Consider the following 21,728-nt stretch of genomic DNA (forward strand, 5'->3'; position numbering starts at 1 on the left):
CTGCACATAAAGCATGTTCATTTTTAAATAATGCTTTATTTAAAGAAGTTGTGAGACACCTTAAATCATACCTGCAAACTGCAACAGGAGAGCATTCTCTGCCACAAAAATGTAAGGCAAACCGCAATGTTTTTAATATTGGACAGCCATTTACTATTCCACTTCAACCATTATTAACAAACACAAAATGGAGGTTTAGAATAGTACAATAAGCACTACGTTAGCAGCCTGAAAGACAACAGCACTTGCCATATTGAATGAAGTACTTCTTGAAAGGATGGATGAGTGGTGGTGTGTTGATAAAGGCATCCAGGTAAGGCAGGGGGAGGGCATATAAAAGTGCAGTACATTTAATCATTATTTATTTTTAATGAATTCAACCAGTTCAAGTATTTTTTTTAAACAAATACATATATAAAAGTTACTGGGCCTACGGTGAAGCAGACAGCAACTACTTCAGTGGGCACTGGTCCACCCAATCAGCTGTGGTAGCAGAGCCTTGACTGAGCCATCTCCAACTCCTCACCAAGCAAAGACATCCATATAAACATGTCTGACATTCCAACTGAACCAAGTAATGAATGGTTTAACATTGGAACAAAATACACCAATGAGTTTCTTTGTCAGACACTTTCCTTTTTACAGGCACTGTCTGGTACTTAACGGAGCAGAGTGGGGTTGTAATACCGTGTGGGTGGCATGTGTGCCATTACCAGTGTGTTATCTTGAAGACCTGATTTTATTTCTGACAAACGCACACACCCAGAGTCAGGGGGCAGTCCTTAGGCGGTGGCCAGGGTGGGAGTGGCCCGAGGCAGGAAGAGAGCAGCTGTGTCAGAGGGGGTCACCTCCATTTGTTCTGTGCTCTCGTTCTCTGTGGGGGAAGTATCTTTTCTGGAAGATCCTGCAGAGTAAGACATTCAATGTCAATGCCTCCCCTCCTAGAAATATCTAGGACAAACTATTACCCTGTCTCTCAATTCCACTTAACTCCTGTCTAAAGGCAGACAATATGCCAGGAAACTGACCTTTCTGTGTGCAGATTATGACACAGTCTGCTTCATCCTCATCTTCCTCTGTGTCTGCCTGGAACCCATCTGTCTTCATCGCCTCCGCCTGAAAGAAAGGAGTACATTAGAATCTGACGTAACAGTCAAAGCAATAGGATCAGAACAAAGCTACTTCATATGAAGATTTCACAAGACGTGTCCTACCTGCTCAGGGTCAGCAGCCTTCTTCATGAACTTGGTGATGGACATGCTGCCGGCACTCTTCCTCTTGTTGGAGGAGGGGGTCTTGGAGGATGGCGTGTGGGAGGGCTGGGGGGTGGTTGGGGAGTTGCCCTGTGAGCCTGTGGCCACTGGGGCCTCTTCACGGGGCACATGAGTCCCTGAGGTAAGGTAGTTCCACTGGCAGGGTACAGGGAGGGCCTCCTGGATGAAGCGAGCCAGGACGTCTGATTTGACGTACCAGCAGCAGCGTCTGAAGGCTGAGCGCTTCTCATACACAGCGTTCCCCTTGATAAGGCGCTTTAGACGGACCCTAGAGCAGAAGCAGATGGGAGACCATTTCAGTAATGAAACATTAATACTTTTATAAAGCATCTGCACAAGTTTAATAATGACCGTATATGACTTGACTAATTCTGTAAAATAGCAAACGTTAAGTAAATCAGGTTTGAAGTCACCTGGTGGGGATGTTGTCTCCTGAGTTCTGAGGGCTGGAGATGGGCGAGGTCGACTGCTGGCGACAAAACTCCTGGAACTCTGTGATGATCACCTTATTACTGTTCACATTTCCATGTAGCAGGGGCAACAACTGGAACAGCACTGAAGATATGGTTTGGGAAGGGAGATAGGAAGGTTTTTTAAAACACATTCTACATCTAGGCTTATTCACGCAAGGTTTGGGCAAAAGGCGCCATTCAATATGAACAGATACTCCCTCAGGCAGCTATTGAGCAACTCAGGTCAGCCATGAAGAGTGTTGACAGTTCACAATCACTTATGGCACAGTAAATACTAAGTTACTTCGATAACACATAAAGCTGGTCTGAAAACAATACAGATCTCTTAAGTGATTGTGAATGGTCTTTAGTTTAGATGTCTCCCTTGCAGTCTAGACAGCTATCAATAAGTGCTTCATGATGAGTACAGATAGATCTCATATCAGTCTCGGGTGTTACATCCATCACCACAATCAAAAGATAGATTTTGGTGTGGGCCACTTTCGGTCTTTAACGAGGTCAGGAGGCCCACCCTAAAGATGGGTTATATTTCCTTGCCATCAATTTATTTGCCGTCAAAATTAGCAAAAAGATAGAAATATCCCTTTGTATTTTATTTCAATTCTCCCTGACTGTCTAGCTTTTGTTTTGGTGATTGTTACCAAGCGGACAGAGTAATTATCATTATCACTATTATAATTTCTTCACAGTTTCGATTTGGTTTTAGTCATTTCAATGTAGAGCGAGGTCATTCCCCCAGGGAAAAACCTATGCATGTTTAACACCCTTGGTGTAGACATAAATGCATGCTGAAGTCAGCTAGTGCTCAGGTAACTACAGTTTGACCATTCAGAGCTACTCAAAAAAAGTCTGCCAAAACTAACCATGTCTCCATCGGTATGACTTTTCCAAGTTACACCGTATACATTTTTTTATCACAACAGCTGTGATGGAAACAAGAAGTTTCGGTACAATTTATAAAATGTAGACAGGTCATTTGTTCGTTAGACACGGCAGTGGAAATGCCTTTGTGAAAATATTGATATAACAATCATATCGAAGTAAACTTGTAGTCACGCGATGATATGGTGTGTTTTCCTCCCACTACAACCTGGGAAACCATTTATTAGACTACATATTAAATCAGTTCTGATGAACTTCACAGTGATGAAAGTGCAGTGATCTTGATGCTCCTTTCCAATAATAATCTCATGTAGACTAGCCTACCTGCACTGTATCTGTGAGCTGTTGGCTAGAGCGCACGTGCCAAGACCAGAGTATGCACACTTGCAAATTAACGCAACAGTATGTGACAAAACTATCGGTAGAGTTGAAAGTGCGATGGTAACACACAACTTTAGATTTGTATTCAGTACATGAAAACTTACACGAAAAAGTACATTGTGTGCACTACATCATCATGCACAGATTTTTTTATCTGCAACAAGTCCGTTTGGTGGAAACACCACTAGTGGGAAAATGCACATTTTCTTCATGCAGATTTTAGAATATTTGTATGAAAATCTGTAGCCAATTGGATGGAAACCTAGCTAGTGACACTATTTGAACAGCACATGGCTCAACCAAATTACCAATGTACATCATTCTGTAAGAACTCAGATAAGCATATCAAAAGACAAGCACACCTGGTCAGTTTTTCCATGCAAACCAAGACCTACATTTCATCACGCTTCAGTCAGTAAAACATGACTCAGATGATCACTTAGCGGTGACAAGGCTAAGGCCCAAAAGGTTCTAAAAGACAATACTGCAGAGACAAAAGACCTCCGCTTACCTGCATGATGTTCCCCCAGGCATAAGAATGTACTCACGCTGCTCATCTTCTTGTAGTTTCTGTTGTAGTTTCTGTGTGTTGTCCTCTGGGGTGGAGGGCTCTGGCTTGGGCAGGGGTTCCAGCAGGCACACCGCAAACTGCTGCAAGAGCTCCAGATGGGGACCCTGTCCCTCCCACACACAGCCCCTCACCACAGCCTCTAGCACCTTCACCTTCTTCTTGGCCATCAGCTCATCCCACTCCCGGGCCTTCAGCTTCTGACGCACCTTCTGCTTCTCTGGGTCGCCACCCTCCTGGAATCACACCACAGGGATAGGAGCAATTACATGTGCTAAAAAAAAGCTGTGGATAATGTCTCCACCCCTTACAATGTAAAGCACGTCAATCATTAGTCAAACCAGTCCACTGGAAAAGAACAGTAAATAAAGACATGCATCCGGAATGAAGGGCAATTGAACGTACCTCTTCCTCCAATGCGCCCTCCCCGTCAGATAGGTATCCATGTGGTACGAAGAAACCATCCTCATCATCGTCATCATTTTCACCTCCATCATTATCATTATCCTCCTGCAAAAACAAGAGTCAGTTTAGGTCCTCCCAATCAGCTAGAATGATTCAGTTTGCAACAATGAGCTAATCTTGATATCAAACAACATCAAAAACTGTGACAGAAGTGTATTGAAAAAGAGACCCACCCCTTCACTGTGTGACAGGGACTCTCCTGGCTCCTCTTCCTCCCACTCCTCATCACTGTCCACCTCATAATCCAACAGGTCCTAGAGGGAACACAGACTTTAATGCTACATAGAAAGCGCATGAAACATGGAAGTCACAGAACAACTGACATCACCACCAGTTAGGGCTAGGAATTACCAGGGACCTCACGATATATCACAATACTTAGGTGCCGATACGATATGCATTGCGATTATCACAATTCTATATGTATTGCGATTCAATACTGTGATTTGACGATTGCGCCCTATATGTCTGCTGCAGAGAGACAAGAGAGCATGACAAAACGAGTTTCCATCAGTCAGGGAAATAAGTGCTGAAAACATGTTGGCTCATTATTTAAAAACGATGGGAACAAGCTATAGGATGAAAAATACCAGCGTTTTGGCGCAGGTACATCTGACTAGCGCTAGCTAACAATACCTAAGTTAATAATAATAAAATAAAACAATTACAAATCTAAACCTTGAGTCAAACCTGGATACAGTGAGGGAAAAAAAGTATTTGATCCCCAGCTGATTTTGTACGTTTTCCCACTGACAAAGAAATTATCAGTCTATAATTTTAATGGTAGGTTTATTTGAACAGTGAGAGAGACAGAATAACAACAAAAAATCCAGAAAAACACATGTCAAAAATGTTACAAATTGATTTGCATTTTAATTTTAATTTATTTATTTTATTTCACCTTTATTTAACCAGGTAGGCAAGTTGAGAACAAGTTCTCATTTACAATTGCGACCTGGCCTTAGAGGGAAATAAGTATTTGACCCCCTCTCAATCAGAAAGATTTCTGGCTCCCAGGTGTCTTTTATACAGGTTAGGAGCTTGAGATTAGGAGCACTCTTAAAGGGAGTGCTCCTAACCGCAGCTTGTTACCTGTAAAAAAGACACCTGTCCACAGAAGCAACCAATCAATCAGATTCCAAACTCTCCACCATGGCCAAGACCAAAGAGCTCTCCAAGGATGTCAGGGACAAGATTGTAGACCTACACAAGGCTGTAATGGGCTACAAGATCATCGCCAAGCAGCTTGGTGAGAAGTTGACAACATTTGGTGTGATTATTCGCAAATGGAAGAAACACAAAAGAACTGTCAATATCCCTCAGCCTGGGGCTCCATGCAAGATCTCACCTCGTGGGGTTGCAATGATCATGAGAACAGTGAGGAATCAGCCCAGAACTACACAGGAGGATCTTGTCAATGATCTCAAGGCAGCTGGGACCATAGTCACCAAGAAAACAATTGGTAACACACTACACCGTGAAGGACTGAAATCCTGCAGCGCCCGCAAGGTCCCCCTGCTCAAGAAAGCACATATACATGCCGTCTGAAGTTTGCCAATGAACATCTGAATGATTCAGAGGACAACTGGGGGAAAGTGTTGTGGTCAGATGAGACCAAAATGGAGCTCTTTGGCATCAACTCAACTTGCCGTCTTTGGAGGAGGAGGAATGCTGCCTTTGACCCCAAGAACACCATCTCCACCGTCAAACATGGAGGTGGAAACATTATGCTCTGGGGTGTTTTTCTGCTAAGGGGACAGGACAACTTCACCGCATCAAAGGGACGATGGACGGGGCCATGTACCGTCAAATCTTGGGTGAGAACCTCCTTCCCTCATCCAGGGCATTGAAAATGGGTCGTGGATGGGTATTCCAGCATGACAATGACCCAAAACACACGGCCAAGACAACAAAGGAGTGGCTCAAGAAAAAGCACATTAACCTGTTAGGGTATAGGGGGCAGTATTGAGAATTTTTGAAAAAATATGTGCCCATTTTTAAATGCCTCCTACACCTACCCAGTAACTACAATATGCATATACTTATTATATATGGATAGAAAACACCCTAAAGTTTCAAAAACTGTTTGAATGGTGTCTGTGAGTATAACAGAACTCATTTGGCAGGCAAAACCCTGAGACAGATTCTGACAGGAAGTGGATACCTGATGTGTTGAATTGACTTTGAGCCTATGCCATTGAAAAACAAAGGGGGTGAGGTATATTCTGGCACTTCCTATTGCTTCCACAAGATGTCCCCAGCCTTTACAAAGTGTTTTGAGTGTTCTACAGTGAGATCTGACCGAATAAGAGCCATGGAACGTGATGGTCCATCATTCACCCTGGCGCGCGATTTGATGGTGGGTACTCTCATTCCGAAACGTTTTAAAAGAAAACCCAATGGTCCGCCTTGAATTTTATTCATGTTCTGGTTAAAAAAGGCCCTAATGATTTATGCGATACAACGTTTGACATGTTTGAACGAACGGAAATATATTTTTTCCGTTCTTGAAGTGAAGTGAAGTCCGGCTGGCTTAGATCATGCGCTACAACACGGAGGTTTTTCGACATAAATGATGAGCTTTTTTGAACAAAACTACATTCGTTATGGACCTGGGACTCTTTGGAAGTGACATCTGATGAAGAGAATCAAAGGTAATGGATTATTTATATAGTATTTTCGATTTTAGATTCCTCCAACATGGCGGTTAGTCTGTATCGCGATGCGTATTTTTCTGGCGCAGTGCTCAGATTATTGCAAAGTGTGATTTCCCAGTAAGGTTAATTTAAAATCTGACAAGTCCATTGCGTTCAAGAGATGTAAATCTATAATTCTTTGAATGACAATATAATATTTTAGCAATGTTTTCTAATATTAATTAATTATTTTGTCGTCATGACTTGACTGCCGGTATTGGAGGGAAACGATTTCCTGAACATCAACGCCATAGTAAAACACTGTTTTTAGATATAAATATGAACTTGATAGAACTAAAAATGCATGCATTGTCTAACAAAATGTCCTAGGAGTGTCATCTGATGGAGATTGTAAAAGGTTAGTGCATAATTTTAGCTGATTGTATGGTTTTGGTGACGCATGTCTTTGAATCGACAATGCATTGCACACAGCTATTGTCAATGTACTCTCCTAACATAACCTAACTTTATGCTTTCCCCGTAAAACCTTTTTGAAATCGGTAAACGTGGTTAGATTAAGAAGATGTTTATCTTTCAAAGGCTGTAAGTTAGTTGTATGTTTGAGAAATTTGAATTTGTACATTTATTTGGTTTCAAATTTGCCGCTCTTGAAATGCACCTGCAGTTGATAGGGTGCGCCACGGGGGGAACGCTAACGTCCCAGGTAGCCTCAAGAAGTTAAGGTCCTGGAGTGGCCTAGCCAGTCTCCAGACCTTAATCCCACAGAAAATCTGTGGAGGGAGCTGAAGGTTTGAGTTGCCAAATGTCAGCCTCGAAACCTTAATGACTTGGAGAAGATCTGCAAAGAGGAGTGGGACAAAATCCCTCCTGAGATGTGTGCAAACCTGGTGGCCAACTACAAGAAACGTCTGACCTCTGTGATTGCCAACAAGGGTTTTGCCAACAAGTACTAAGTCATGTTTTGCAGAGGGGTCAAATACTTATTTCCCTCATTAAAATGCAAATCATTTTATAACATTTTTGACATGCGTTTTTCTGGATTTTTTGTTGTTGTTATTCTGTCTCTCACTGTTCAAATAAACCTACCATTAGAATTATAGACTGATAATTACCTTGTCAGTGGGCAAATGTACAAAATCAGCAGGGGATCAAATACTTTTTTCCCTCATTCAAGAAGTGAAGGGACTGAAAATGATCATGGTCAGAGAATGAGGGAAGCCTCACCTTGTCCTTTCTGAGAGGGCAGCGAGGGGAGATGTGGGGGCTGTTTTTCCTCCACGTGCCCCAGTAGGCAGGCCGGTAGTTCTCACGGAACTGAAGGAGCTTCATGCGGCCGTAGTGCTGCCGGTCAGGCACACCGTCCGATTTGGGCCCCTCCACCACCGCCATACACTCCCTATGCAGACAACAGAAACAGGGGCCAACGCCAAAATAGGAGAGTACAGAAAATGTCTTCTTTCCAGTAGGAATCCCTGATTCTTCAGTTTCAAAAAATGTCAAGACTTCAGTAATTCAAGTCCCCGCTGATTTTTTTTAAGGGTGTGGTGGTCTCACCTCATAGGGTATGTGCTTCTGGGCTTGGTCTGGCCTGATCTGCGGGGCTTATTTCTGGTCCAGTCACTCAGGCCATCCAGGCTTCCATCAGGTTTAGCCAGGTACCGGTCTAGTTCCTCCAGGACCACATCCGCACATTGGACTCGGGTCAGCGGCGCCAGACACATGTGCTCCTTTATCTCAAACGGGGCAAACTTTTCACAGGCAGACGCAAGGGTCTGAAGTAGGAGAGACAAAGGTAAGAAAAGTTTTACATTAAATTAACACCATTTTGTCCCCTTCTTGTTCAATCCAGTCAGAGGAATCTTACCTTTGTGGCCTGCTGGGGAGTCTTGGGTTTCTGTAGAAATCGTGTGATCTCAGCTTTCTCGGCTTTGAGCCTCTGTATAGAAAATGTTAAGATGCATTATCAGGTCTGTTACAATTAAGTGGCAATTGTCAAGCTTAACTTCTAGGGTAGGGGGCAGTATTTTGACATCTGGATTAAAGGCGTGCCCGTAGTAAACTGCCTGCTACTCAGGCTCAGAAGGTAGGATATGCATATTATTAGTATATTTGGATAAAAAAAACACTGAAGTTTCTAAAACTATTTGAATGATGTCTGTGAGTATAACAGAACTCATATGGCAGGCAAAAACCTGAGAAAAATCCAACCAGGAAGTGTGGAAATCTGAGGTTTGTAGTTTTTCAAGTGATTGCCTATACAGTATACAGTGACTTAGGGTTCATTTTGCACTTCCTAAGGCTTCCACTAGATGTCAACAGTCTTTAGAACCTTGTTTCATGCTTCTACTGTTACTGGGGCGAGAATAAGAGCTGACTCAACAAGTGGACTGCCTGAGACCAATGAGTTGTTTACTGCGCGGTCACACAAGCGCGCCCACACAGGCGCGCCGTTCCTTCCTTTTCCTCTGTAATGAATACGCTATTGTCCGGTTGGAATATTATTGAATATTTATGATAAAAAGACCCTAAGGATTGATTGTAAACATCGTTTGACATATTTCTACGAACGGTAATGGAACTTTTTGACTTTTCGGCTATGGTTTTGCGCTCGCGCATTGTGCCTTTGGAATAGTGATCTGAACGCGCGAACAAAACGGAGGTATTTGGACATAAATATGGAGTTATCGAACAAAACAAACATTTCTTGTGGAAATGGGAGTGCATTCCGACGAAGATCAGCAAAGGTAAGTTTAGAGTTATAATACTATTTCTGAGTTTTGTTGACTCCAGAACTTGGCGGGTAACTGTATAGCTTGCTTTGATGGCTGAGCTCTGTACTCAGAATATTGAACACTGTGCTTTCGCCGTAAAGCTATTTTGAAATCTGACACAGCGGTTGCATTAAGGAGAAGTGTATCTAGAATTCTTTCAATAACTGTTGTACATTTTATCAACGTTTATGATGAGTATTTTTGTAAATTGATGTGCTCATTCACCGGCAGTTTGAGGCAAAACATTTTCTGAACATCACGCACCAATGTAAAATGGGGTTTATGGATATAAATATGAACTTTATCGAACAAAACATACATGTATTGTGTAACATTGAGTCCTGGGAGTGTCATCTGATGAAGATCGTCAAAGGTTAGTGATTAATTTTAGCTGTATTTCTGGTTTTTGTGACGCCTCTCCTTGCTTGGAAAATGGCTGTGGTTTTTCTTGTCTCAGCGCTGTCCTAACATAATCTAATGTTATGCTTTCGCCGTAAAGCCTTTTTGAAATCGGACAATGTGGTTGGATTAATGAGAAGTGTATCTTTAAAATGGGAAATAATAGTTGTATGTTTGAGAAATTTTGTTGTTTTGAATTTGCCGCCCTGCTATTTCACTAGCTGTTGAATAGCGTGTCCCGCGGGTGGGATGCCACATACCCCAGAGAGGTTAAAAATGTCAGTGTCAGACATTACATTTAATTTTAGAGAATAGATACAAAATTATCAACTCACATCCTTCTCTTCTTTCAACCGTTTTTCCTCCTCTTTCTTTCTCTTTTCTTCAAGTTTTGCCCTGGGGGAAATTATATGTGAATATGTCAATTGCAAGGATTACATTTGCTTTAATAAAAAAAAAAAAAACATTCAATCAATTTTTCCAGTCGAGTCAATATAAAAGTAACAAGACATTTCAGATCTGTTGCTAGCTGGTTTTTGATCAAGCAACACTCACTCTTGCTTCGATTTGCGTTGCTCCTCTTTCGCTCTTAATTTCTCTGCTTTTTCCTTTTCCTCTTTCTCCCTTTTCTCTCTTTTTTCACGCTCTTCTTTCTCCTTTTTCTCCTTTCTTTCCTTCTCCCTCTCCTCCTTCAGTTTGCGAGCCTCCTCTTTCTTCTTCTCTTTAGCGTCTTTAGCCTCCTCCCGCTGCCGCTCTCTCTCTTTGCGCTGGTGTAGCCTCTCCTCTTGCTCCTGCAAACTCTATGGAGAGAAGAAAGCACAAATTCCATTTTAGATAAGTGTCTAGATGAAGATGTTTAAATAGGCATTTGGATGCAAAAGTACGCCAAATACTTAAGTGTCTTATTGCCGCTAATTATACCTTTAAAGATCGTCTTTTCACAGTTTTCTGCTCTATTTTAGGGGTGGTATTTGGCTCCTGTAAAGAGAGAGGAAGATGGGTAACCTATAGATTTGTAATTTTTCATTTCAGAATAGTGACATTAAAAGTTAACAGGAGCTTGCTGATGTACATTTATTCAAAAATCACTGCTGACATCGAATGTTTATTGAATTTAATTGCCATTTTGTACTCACTGTGACAGTTGGAGTGTTCTCTGTCTTAGCAGCCTCTGGGGAGCTCTCGGCTGCTGACAGAGAGCTGGTGGATGAAGGAGAAAGCATGGACCCATTCCCATGACTGGACATATCAGCCTCAACAGACTGCTCTTGTTCTTCGTCCTCCTCTTCGTCTTCCTCCGTGTCAGAACCCTGTGTGCTGTCTAGCTGTGAGATGGATGCCGTGTCCCCCCTGTCCTTCTCCTCCTCCCCATCCTTCTGTTCATCCCCCAGGTTGTAGCCTATGGGCTCTGTCTTGGCAGTGTGATCTGTTTTGGTGGCTGTTACAGCACTTAGGGTTTTGCTCAGGTGGTTGTTTTGTGTCGGAGGACACGAGGCAACAATGGGTGTCGCAGGTTGCTGCTTTAAAAGGTCAGTTGAATTGGAGTCCTCAGTGAGATCAATAATTATGCTTTTGGCAGGGGACGCTTGGGTACTGCGACTCATGAATCCATCCAGGGGGCCACGGCCGTTAACCAGGGCCGGTCCATGGCACACAGGTAGGGGGGAGCAATCGGATTCATTCTCCCCATCTGAGAGCCCAGGCCGGGAAAGGGTGCAGGTCCTTTTGGACTCACTGGTCTCCTTGGGCTCTGGGTTTAAACGCTTGAATGGAAGACGAGCTGAGGAGAAAATATCCTTTATCATCACTGATGTTCAAGTTGGACTAAATCTATGTTATATTAACAAATCTTTGGGCAAACAATAATGATAACATTTAGAGTGATAAAGCAAAGACTAAATTATTACAACGAATTTGATTCATTTGAAATATAATTTACTAAATCATATTTTCTATGAATTGTTTCAAATAGTTTGATTGATGATGCATAATGCTGTCTCCTTTTGCAAAATAAAACCATCTGATATGCATTCAAAACACCAGATTCACTTACCCTGAACAAGCTTCTTGTTAGCATTGCTGGGTTTGACTTTGCCATCCATACCTGTAACCAAAACAGGGTATGGAAGATGAGACGACAACAATCCCACAACCATTCTCCTGTCATGAAACCTTTTCTGAACAAAAATATAAAATGCAACAATTTCAAAATCAGTCAATTTAAATGTATTCATTAGGCCCTAATCTATGGATTTCACATGATTTCGAATACAGATAAGCATCTGTTGGTAACAGATACCTTAAAAATGGTAAGATCGTAAATCTGAAAACTAGTCAGTATATGGATATTGGCGGGAACTGGAACATGCTGTCGTACACGTCAATCCAGAGCATCCCAAACATGGCCAACAAGTATGTAGGCCATGGTGAACTGGGACATTTTCAGCTTCCAGGAAGTGTACAGATACTTGCGATATGGGGCTGTGCATTATCATGCCGAAACATGTGGTGGCTGCAGATGACTGGCATGACAATGGGCCTCAGGATCTCGTGACAGTATCTCTGCATTCATATGGCCATTGATAAAATGCAATTGTGTTTGTTGTCCGTAGCTTATGCCTGCCCATACCATAACCCCCCCACCACGGGGCACTCTGTTCACAACGTTGACATCGGCAAACTGCTCACCCACACAACGGCATACACTGTTTGCCATCTGCTCGGTACAGATGAACCCGGGATTCATCCGTGAAGAGCATATTTCTCCAGCATGCCATCAAAGTTTAGTATTTGCCCACTGAAGTTGGTTACGACGCTAAACTGCAGCCAGGTCAAGACCTGGTGAGGACGCATATGAGCTTCCTGAGACAGTTTCTGACAGTTTGTGCAGAAATTCTTTAGTTGTGCAAGCCCAGTTTCATCAACTGTCCGGGTGGCTGGTCTCAGACAATCCTGTAGGTGAAGAGGCCTGATGTGGACGTCCTGGGCTGGTGTGGTTACACGCGGTCTGCGGTTGTGAGGCCGGTTCAACATACTGCCATATTTTCTAAAATGACATTGGAGGCGGCTTATGGTAGAGAAATGAACATTAAATTCTCTGGTAACAGCTCTGGTGGACATCCCTGCAGTCAGCATGCCAATTGCACGCTCAATCAAAACTTGAGACAGCTGTGGTGTTGTGTGACAAAACTGCACATTTTAGAGTGGCCTTTTAATTGTCCACAGCACAAGGTGCACCAGTGTAATGATCATGCTGTTAAAATCAGATTATTGATATGCCACACCTGTCAGGTGGATGGATTATATTGGCAAAGGAGAAATGCTCACTAACAGGGATGTTAAACAAATTTGTGCACAAAATTTGAGAGAAATAAGATTTGTGCATATGGAAAATGTCTACGATTTTATTTCAGCTCATGAAACATGGGCCCAACAGAAAGTTTGCACAACACGTTGCATTTATATTATTGTTGTGTAGATGGATTTGTTTTTCCAATGCACATTTACTTCATTATCAGTAATTGCATTAGTACAATGGCTCCAGCTGCAAACATGTTATCGGTCCCTTTGTTGCACAACATTTACTAGAACAAAGCATTTGGTGCAGTATCTTTATAAAATGTCCAAAGTCAAAAGGACAACCACAAGAATAGCCTCTACACATTTGACTTAATCACCAACTACTTTATCTCACACTCAACTGTATTATTGCTATAATTAGTCCTTTGTTTTTAGTTTACTCATACTGTTAGTTTGACAAATGCATCCTGGTTATTCAAGGACATATGTAATAAATACTTGTCAGTCAACTAGGGAGCAATCAAAAGTTATCTACACTTGCCACCAATCAAGTAAACGGACTATCGATGCCGTTCAAATATAATTTTTAATCAAGTAGTAAAAATTAGCTACGAGACTATGGCACAAGTGGTTGGGCAAACTACTGGGAGGTGTTAGCTTTGCTCTCCCGCCATTCGGTGAATCAATCGAAGCCCAGTGCAAAGGCCCGGCTATAGCTAACTTTACACTCATACCGCTGCGGGGAGAGAAGGGGTTGCCTCAAAGAAAAAAAATGCTTGTTTGTTAGCTAAGTTAGCTAGCAAGCAAAGTTTGTAGCAGTACGATAATGTGACTCGATGTCTAATTAAAATGCTATATTTTCTGACAATCAACAAGCTCGTCAGCAAAACCACCGAAGTCATTGAGTGTTTTGGTTCATATTAGCTAACTGAAGGCAATGGGATGTCAAGCTAGCTTGTAAGGTTAGCACCAACTCATCACATCAAAGCCAACTGACGTTAGCGCCCAAGCTGGCTGGCTGACTTATAAATTATAAAGATTAACTAAAGGAAACTTCAAGGGTAGCTAGCTAACGGTACATGAAAGCTCACTTTACACTAACCTTGGGAATGAGCTTGGGAATGTTATGAGGGTCTGGCTAACGATAATAACTGGGTGTTAGCTAGCTAACCTTACTTGAGGTTAGCTAGTTACAACATGCTACTAATACAGTAGTTAGCTGGCTAAATACAGCATGCTAGTTAGCTAAACTAGCTAGCTAGACAGAAGTTAGTGTTGACTTGCTATGCGGTCGTAGAGAAAGGCAAACCAAACAGTACATAGCTACCCCAGTTAGATAACTAAATGCCCAACACATTTGAAGGTTAAAACATAGCAAAATATCGTCGCTACCTCTCCTCCGTGGAGTGGATGCTAAATGCCCGTCCACGGATGGATCTTCCGCCGCCAGCATCACCATCCGAGAACTTCCCTCACTTTTGATATCCTTGTGCGGAAAAGCGTTGCAATAACACAAAACCATATGAAGTAGCAATATTGACAGGTCTTCCAGAGTAACACTAATATCATGCAAATATAACGATGGCTGGGTTTTATTACTTTTAAGACTAAGTGAATTTTATTCTATCCGCATCTCCCACACGCTCCCTTTGCCTGGATCCCCGTTGCTGCCTCGCGCCCGTCAGTCAGATTTGGCGGGAGCGTGTCGCTGTCCTCAGAATCCTTTGCTGATTGGCCAGAACGCTGGATCACTACCAGACCGAAGGGCGGGATGTAGACGTTTTTTTCTGTATATTTTGTCAGTCACGCCTTCTTTTGAGATGTTGTTCTTTATGATAGGTTGCTTTCTCTGTTTTCAAGAGTGATTGGATCAGTGATTGGATGTCACTGAATAGTGTCGTGGAACAAAATTCTAAAAAAGTTGTAATTGGACAAAGTCACTCAGTGAGTTTAACCAGTAAATACTCTAAACATGTTGACAATCAGAAACGATGTATGTACTATCTAGTAATCAAAACACAAGCTTGCATGCATGCAATATTAAATCAATTAACAGAATGTCTGTCTGAATGTCAGTTAATACTTTTAATGGGAAAATAAAATGATGCCAAAACAATTGACAATTTAGAAGAACTGAAAAGTAATACAAAAGGAAAAATCTCTCTGACAAGAAGACACATGAGGTAGACGCACATTGGGCAGATGTCGATGACAGATATGGCAGCTCTGCTTCTAGCTCCTAAGCGCAAGCATTTCGCTACACCTGCAATAACATCTACTAAATATGTGACCAATACAATTTGATGTCATGTTTGTTTGACTAGATAAGACAGTTAAGAACAAATTATTATTTACAATGACAGCCTACACCAGCCAAACCCAGATGACACTGGACCAACTGTGCACCACCCAATGGGACATCCGTAGTGATGTCTCTTGCACTGAGATGCATTGCCTTAGACCACTGCACCACTCAGGAGCCCCAAGTGCACAAGCACTGTGAAATGCCTTTCTTGCTAACTCTACACCCAACAATGCAGTGATCAATATCAATGTAGTACTAAAAAATAACAACAAGATGTAACAACAAGATGTAAGGCTGAAATCTATAAAAGGAAAATATTTTCATGTCGATATCCTCTTCCTCTCACAACAAGGATTTCATGCGAGGGCTCCTCCTTGTCAATTGCACTCTCTAAACAAATAAATACAATTCAGAGTTACAGACACAATGATCATTGATCAACTCATTGGAGAATACAGTTGGCAAGTATCACGTCTCAATGAAAATCACCAGAAAATACTATGGTTTGGGAAAAGTATTAGCCTTTTGTTGAGGTGTGGGGTGCAAATTGAAGAGGTAGTGATGGATTAACTAGGTATGACTGAGATCAACAGAAGTGAAGTTTCTTCATATATTCTGTTTGGGTTTCCGCTACTGTGGGGTGCAAAAGGTGTTGTAGAAAATATTTGTAGGACACAGTATGGTACCAATATGTAGCCGAACCATATGGTAAATACAATATAACGTATGTCGAGGGAATCAGGCAATAGTAAACTTCTGACAATAGAAAATAATATTCAACATCAACTCCACAAAACTGATAGTTGATCAAGAAAATACATAATTGTCAATTTTCCATAATGTAGGGACAAGAATCATCCATCTCTCTCTGAAGTCACACGTCTTCCCTCCACGCGCTATATAGGTCCCGGGATCTGTAGTTTCACAATCGAAACAATCGTATTCAAATTTACCTTGGTGGGACCTGTGTTGAACTACCACTCCCTAAATACAGTGCGGGAGATTATGTTGGACGCGACCCCAACGGTTTCCACTACTAGCTAAATAGCACAGACACAAAGTCAACATAGGCCTATATCGTAAAAATATATAAAAACTAAATGTCGCGGTTTGGTCTTAATTTAAGTTTAGGCATAAGGTTAGCAATGTGGTAAAGGTTAGGGTTGAGGTTAGGTTAAACTGTAAAATCTGCTTTTAAGAAGATAGATTGTAGAAATGGGCGGGGTTTATAACTTTGTGGCTGTGGTAGCTAGTGACGACCATCCCGAACCGAACTGGAGTTAGTGGTTTTCAGGTAGGTGCTAGCAAAACATTGAATTACAAGAAAATAAGTTACACAGTCACTAGCTTTATTTCTTTAACATTGAATCTGCTATCAACCAGTTCATTGTATACACTCGGCAGCTTACCTTTTCATGCCATTTCGCCTGAAGACCGCTAACAAATCATCATCTACATACTGACAGTACTAGCTAATTTAACGTTACTTTAGCTAATTAACGTTAGCTTGCTAATAGGGGTAGTTATTCAAACATTTTATTTTACGCGTGGTCTTATATTTTCTTGCCAAATTATAGCTAGCTACTTAACTTAATATAAGAAATGTATCAAAGGTTCGTTTATTATTTAAACTGGGTTTACAAAAAAATTACCTCCTAGCTAGCGTACCCATATCTAGTAGGGGCACGTGTGTTTTGTTGTTGAGTAGTTGTAAATTAGACACTGCACGTTCCCAGATAATTATTTATACTTTTTTTTTTCATTACATTTTTATGAGATGTAAGTACGCCAATTATTTGTATTATGTTGCAGGAAAGGACACACAGGATTTCATAATGACAGGTTTGTATTGAAATGTTTTACAATTCAATTATGTTCTTCATGAAACATGACATGTACCTGCTACAAGTAATGCATATGCATGACACATATTATAAGTGACACACTCAATCCTTTTATTAAAATAGCCATACCATACTCAGTAGGGCTGGGAATTGCTAAGGATCTCACGATTATCGCGATACATTGGTGCCGATACGATGTGTTGCAATTCTCAAGATTCTATATGTATTGCGATTCGATGTTTCAAACGTATTGCTCACCATATGTCTGCTGCAGCTGGACAAGAGGGAGCCATGAGAAAACAAGTTTTGATGACTCATGGAAATAAGTTCTGAAATCAAATTGTCTCCCTATTTAAAAAGAAGATGGAGAAATACTGGAGTTTGGGTGCAGCTACAGCCAACTAGTGCAAAAATAATATTACGATTGTCAAAACAATACGAATTATTGTCAAATAATATCCTGACATGTAACTGTATTTATTAATTTGTTGTATGTTATTATGGTAATTTAATCATGAATTATCGTAGTTAAATTGTGGACATAAAGATCAACACTGACCACTTTCACTATTCTATACCTCACCATTTGTTATAATATCGCCTAAAAAAATCTAAAATGTCACTGTATTCTTGTTTTCCTGTGCCATCTCTGCACTGACATCCTGTTTTCCCACATGTAATCATCCGTTTTCAGAGCGGGTCAACAACTTCCCACCGCTGCCTAAGTTCCTGCGAATCAAGCCCTGCTTTTTCCAGAATGTGGAGGAGGAGATCCCAGCCCCGCACCGACAGCTGGTGCGCAGGGTCTACAACCTCTGGATGTGTGAGTTACACCAACAATCTTTATTGAGTCACACATAGGCCTACTCTGGGAACTGGACTGTGTTTCATTCAATGCTGAGTGAATATGTTAATGTTTTCTGCTGTCTCTGCTTCTCTCTGCAGTGTATTCAGTCACACTGTGTGTGAACGTGGTGTCATGCATAGCTTGGTGGGCAGGAGGGGGAAGTGTAGCCAATTTTGGCCTTTCCCTGCTCTGGCTTCTTCTCTTCAGTCCGTGCAGCTACACATGCTGGTTTAGACCTCTCTACAAGGCCTTTCGGTAAGGTCCACTCAACAAACGTCAAGCCAAACATCTATCATTTTGCACTCCAAATACAATTTTCTTGACTGACTTCATAACTTTCTTTGTCTTTCTTAGGGCTGACAGTTCCTTCAACTTCATGGCCTTTTTCTTCATCTTCTTCCTCCAGTGGGTTCTTGCTCTCATTCAGACTGTGGGCATCTCTGGTTGGGGTGCTTGGTGAGTATGAATATTTTATTTCCTCAAGCCTGGAAAGGACTGTCTAGGACTTTGGCTGCTATATCTGAATGGCTTGTGTTTCACTTACCTCAGGAGTATAGAAAAATCTTCAGTTTAAAATCTTCAGTTTGGCAATAAAGATCACCTGTAGATTATGTATCAATGCCACCTTAATTTTACTCACTGCAGTGTCATACTGTGATAGGTGAATAACTACAGTTGATGTAATCCAGTATTCATGCCATTGACAAATACTAACCCCACTGCTCCACCACTCTGACGAACCCCCAAAGTGGTTGGATCGCGACAGTGCTGTTTTTCAGCTACAACGTGGGTTCTGCTGTAGTCATGCTATTCTCAGCTCTGCTCTTTACTCTGGTGACTGTGTTGATGGGACTGGTTCTCATCAGGGTGAGTCCAGCGCGCGCACACACACACACACCTGAAAAATGCACGAGCACCTGGAAACACACACACCAACAAGAAAAAATACACAGCCATTTTGACAATTCTCATTGTAGGCAAGGAAATAGAATTAACTTTCATGACTGTATGACTGGTTGGTTTGTCTGCTTCTATCAGGTTCATAGGATGTACCGTGGTGGAGGGGGCAGCTTTGAGCGTGCACAGGAAGAGTGGACCACTGGACTCTGGAAGAGTGCCCCTGTGAGAGAGGCCGGCTTCAATGCTGTCAATGAAACTGGCCCAAGCCTACCCCAATACCCTGCTGCTGTGCCAAGCTACCCAGACAATGGCCCCTGGTAAATAAAACCCTACGTGGACTCTAGATGGAGACAGAGCACTTTCTTCCATGGCACGCAAGATAGTCCACCACACCACACTAGTACAATCTCACCTTGACACTATATGAAATGCATAGCTGGAATTTAAGTAAGAATGTTAAGAAAAATAGGCATAATCAGCTGATTTTATTCAGCAGTATTTTGTTTTAGATTTAAGAGGCCACTGTTATAGAGATTGTTTACTGGAGTGGGAAGCTTTTCCAGGGAAACACATCTAAGCCTTATATTGTTGGAAAAATATGTGATGGAGATCCAAAATATGATCCATTACATGTATTATTTTCTACTCTCAAAATTTGAATCTGTTCCCTCATATTTGAAAGAGCAACTGAAATAAAAAAAAATATGATTTTCATTTGTACTTGGAGAGCTAGGGGTCTTTATATTACAGTAGCAGAATTAATACTGTTCAACAATATTGATATGTCTGAAACAGAAAAGAAGCAAGGTGATTCCAAAGTAGTTTTTGGATCAATTTTGGCAGCCATATTCGGTGATCAATTCTTGCCAATACAATACTGTACTTCATGAAAACAACAAAAGCCTTAACACTACTGGACATGACTGAAGGATCAGGGTTCTCTCCTTGCATTTGGAAATATGGATGTTTATATAGTGCATTTTTTATTTAGTGATGAGATGTATTTCGTTTTTTATTGATATCACAAGTGTTTGTTTTTGATACCTTTTCTTCTTGCTTGATCTGCTTTTGCCTTGTTTCTGAAAACTAAATGCGCCTTAATCGTTCATGCAGTATTTGCATGTTAATTTTTTCCCCCCTTGACTGTCGCCTTAAGTACTGCTACTAGACGAAGCCAATGAGAAATGTGCTTAAACGCCACTTATGCTAGATATTGTATCCTTCTTATTCAACCTGAGCCTTTTATCTTTCACTCATCCTGTGCAGTGCACTGATCTTTCTTTGCTTTTGATGGTCAGTGCCCTGTTGTGGAATACCCCTTCTCTCTAGCCAGTGCTCCAAAACAGCTCATCTCAGTCAGTGTGTTCCAGGCTGGAGCCTGGTGTTTACAATGTGGCTGGGAGAGCAGCAGCCACTGATCTTGAATAGAAAAATAAAAGTTAAATCACATACTCCAGTGTTCCTCTCCAGGGTTAACTACCATAATGAGGTTTATTTTGAGTTTGTTTTGTATGGCTTGTCTGTAATGCATGTCATTCTGTAGTGAATATTTAGAAGACATTCTTGAAAATGCTTCAAATGTGTTGCTGCAATGACTAAGCCTAGCACGAACCATCCTGATCTTGCAAGCTTTCATTCTGTTTCGCTACATAGATACTGTGTCCACGTAGTGAAACAGAATGTAAGCTTGCGTGATCAGGATGGGTTGTACGAGACTAGCAATGACTCACCACCTTAAACATTTCAGTAAATATTCTTATTCAGACCTTCTGACTGTTGTTATTCAGCTTCTCTTCCTCATTGACAATTATCACATGACATTGTTTACTTCATACTTTAAAGTATGTATTTATTTTCAATAGAATGAAATACAGTACAAAATGCCATACCAATACTGTATTCACAGCTTTCAGTAGATCATAATGGCAGGGACATTGACAGGCAGACCTCATCTGTCCATCATTGTGTAAAACAAAAACAAACTCCCAGAAGAAAAACAAATTCCAGTGAAATGACTGACATTTGCTATACATTTACATTTTTGTACATTTATTTTTACCCATACACCACTCTGAGGACCCTTTTTATATATAGCTTTTCTGCTACATATACATACAGTACCAGTCAAAAGGACAACTCATTCAAGAGTTCCTTTATTTTGACTATTTTCTACATTGTAGAATAATAGACATCAAAACTATGAAACAACACACACGGAATCATGTGTTAAATCAATATATATTTGAGATTCTTCAAAGTAGCCACCCTTTGCCTTTGACAGCTTTGCACACTTGGCATTTTCTCAACCAGCTTCACCGGGAATGCTTTCCCAACAGTCTTGAAGGAGTTCCCACATATGCTGAGAACTTGTTGGCTGCTTTTCCTTCCCTCTGCGGTCCAACTTATCCCAAACATCTCAATTGGGTTGAGGCTGGTGATTGTGGAGGCCAGGTCATCTGATGCAGCACTCCATCACTCTCCTTGGTCAAATATCCCTTACACAGCCTGGAGTTGTTAGGTCATTGTTCTGTTGAAAAACAATTGATAGTCCCACTAAGCGCAAACCAGATGGGATGGCGTATCGCTGCAGAAGGCTGTGGTAGCCATGCTGGTTAAGTGTGCCTTGAATTCGAAATAAATCAGACTGGCACCAGCAAAGCAC

At 41.4% G+C, this 21,728-nt stretch overlaps 2 protein-coding genes across 2 annotated transcripts; one reads left to right on the forward strand and one right to left on the reverse strand.

Annotated features, from left to right (window-relative positions):
- Positions 1-16: 16 nt before the first annotated feature.
- On the reverse strand, positions 17-14,870 carry LOC115158292 (chromatin assembly factor 1 subunit A). The gene is made up of 16 exons (XM_029707062.1): positions 14,563-14,870; positions 11,924-11,974; positions 11,007-11,650; positions 10,792-10,848; positions 10,426-10,670; positions 10,206-10,266; positions 8,565-8,636; positions 8,255-8,472; positions 7,925-8,096; positions 4,217-4,297; positions 3,984-4,088; positions 3,559-3,814; positions 1,688-1,829; positions 1,215-1,542; positions 1,029-1,116; positions 17-904 (listed from the first exon to the last, which is right to left on the reverse strand). Exons 1-16 carry the CDS (start codon positions 14,690-14,692, stop codon positions 783-785), a joined length of 2,772 nt encoding a protein of 923 aa, XP_029562922.1. The 5' UTR covers positions 14,693-14,870; the 3' UTR covers positions 17-782.
- A 1,783-nt stretch (positions 14,871-16,653) lies between these two features.
- LOC115158294 (secretory carrier-associated membrane protein 4) lies at positions 16,654-20,836 on the forward strand. The gene is made up of 7 exons (XM_029707067.1): positions 16,654-16,769; positions 17,288-17,317; positions 18,014-18,142; positions 18,265-18,421; positions 18,521-18,622; positions 18,916-19,033; positions 19,205-20,836. The coding sequence occupies exons 2-7, from the start codon at positions 17,311-17,313 to the stop codon at positions 19,385-19,387; spliced, it is 696 nt and encodes a 231-aa protein (XP_029562927.1). The 5' UTR covers positions 16,654-16,769; positions 17,288-17,310; the 3' UTR covers positions 19,388-20,836.
- Positions 20,837-21,728: the final 892 nt, after the last annotated feature.

This window comes from Salmo trutta, chromosome 22, assembly GCF_901001165.1.
Source record: "Salmo trutta chromosome 22, fSalTru1.1, whole genome shotgun sequence".
NCBI classification, from domain to species: Eukaryota; Metazoa; Chordata; class Actinopteri; order Salmoniformes; family Salmonidae; genus Salmo; species Salmo trutta.

Excerpts from the sequence above, each read along its gene's own strand:
- LOC115158292 (XM_029707062.1), bottom strand. The coding sequence starts at position 14,692 with ATGGTTTTGTGTTATTGCAACGCTTTTCCGCACAAGGATATCAAAAGT. Across the intron at positions 1,117-1,214 it reads AGGCTGCTGACCCTGAGCAG|GCGGAGGCGATGAAGACAGA; the intron begins GTAGGACACGTC and ends CCTTTCTTTCAG. Across the intron at positions 905-1,028 it reads CATAATCTGCACACAGAAAG|GATCTTCCAGAAAAGATACT; the intron begins GTCAGTTTCCTG and ends CTTACTCTGCAG.
- LOC115158294 (XM_029707067.1), top strand. Across the intron at positions 18,143-18,264 it reads GGTCTACAACCTCTGGATGT|TGTATTCAGTCACACTGTGT; the intron begins GTGAGTTACACC and ends TTCTCTCTGCAG. Across the intron at positions 18,422-18,520 it reads CCTCTCTACAAGGCCTTTCG|GGCTGACAGTTCCTTCAACT; the intron begins GTAAGGTCCACT and ends TGTCTTTCTTAG.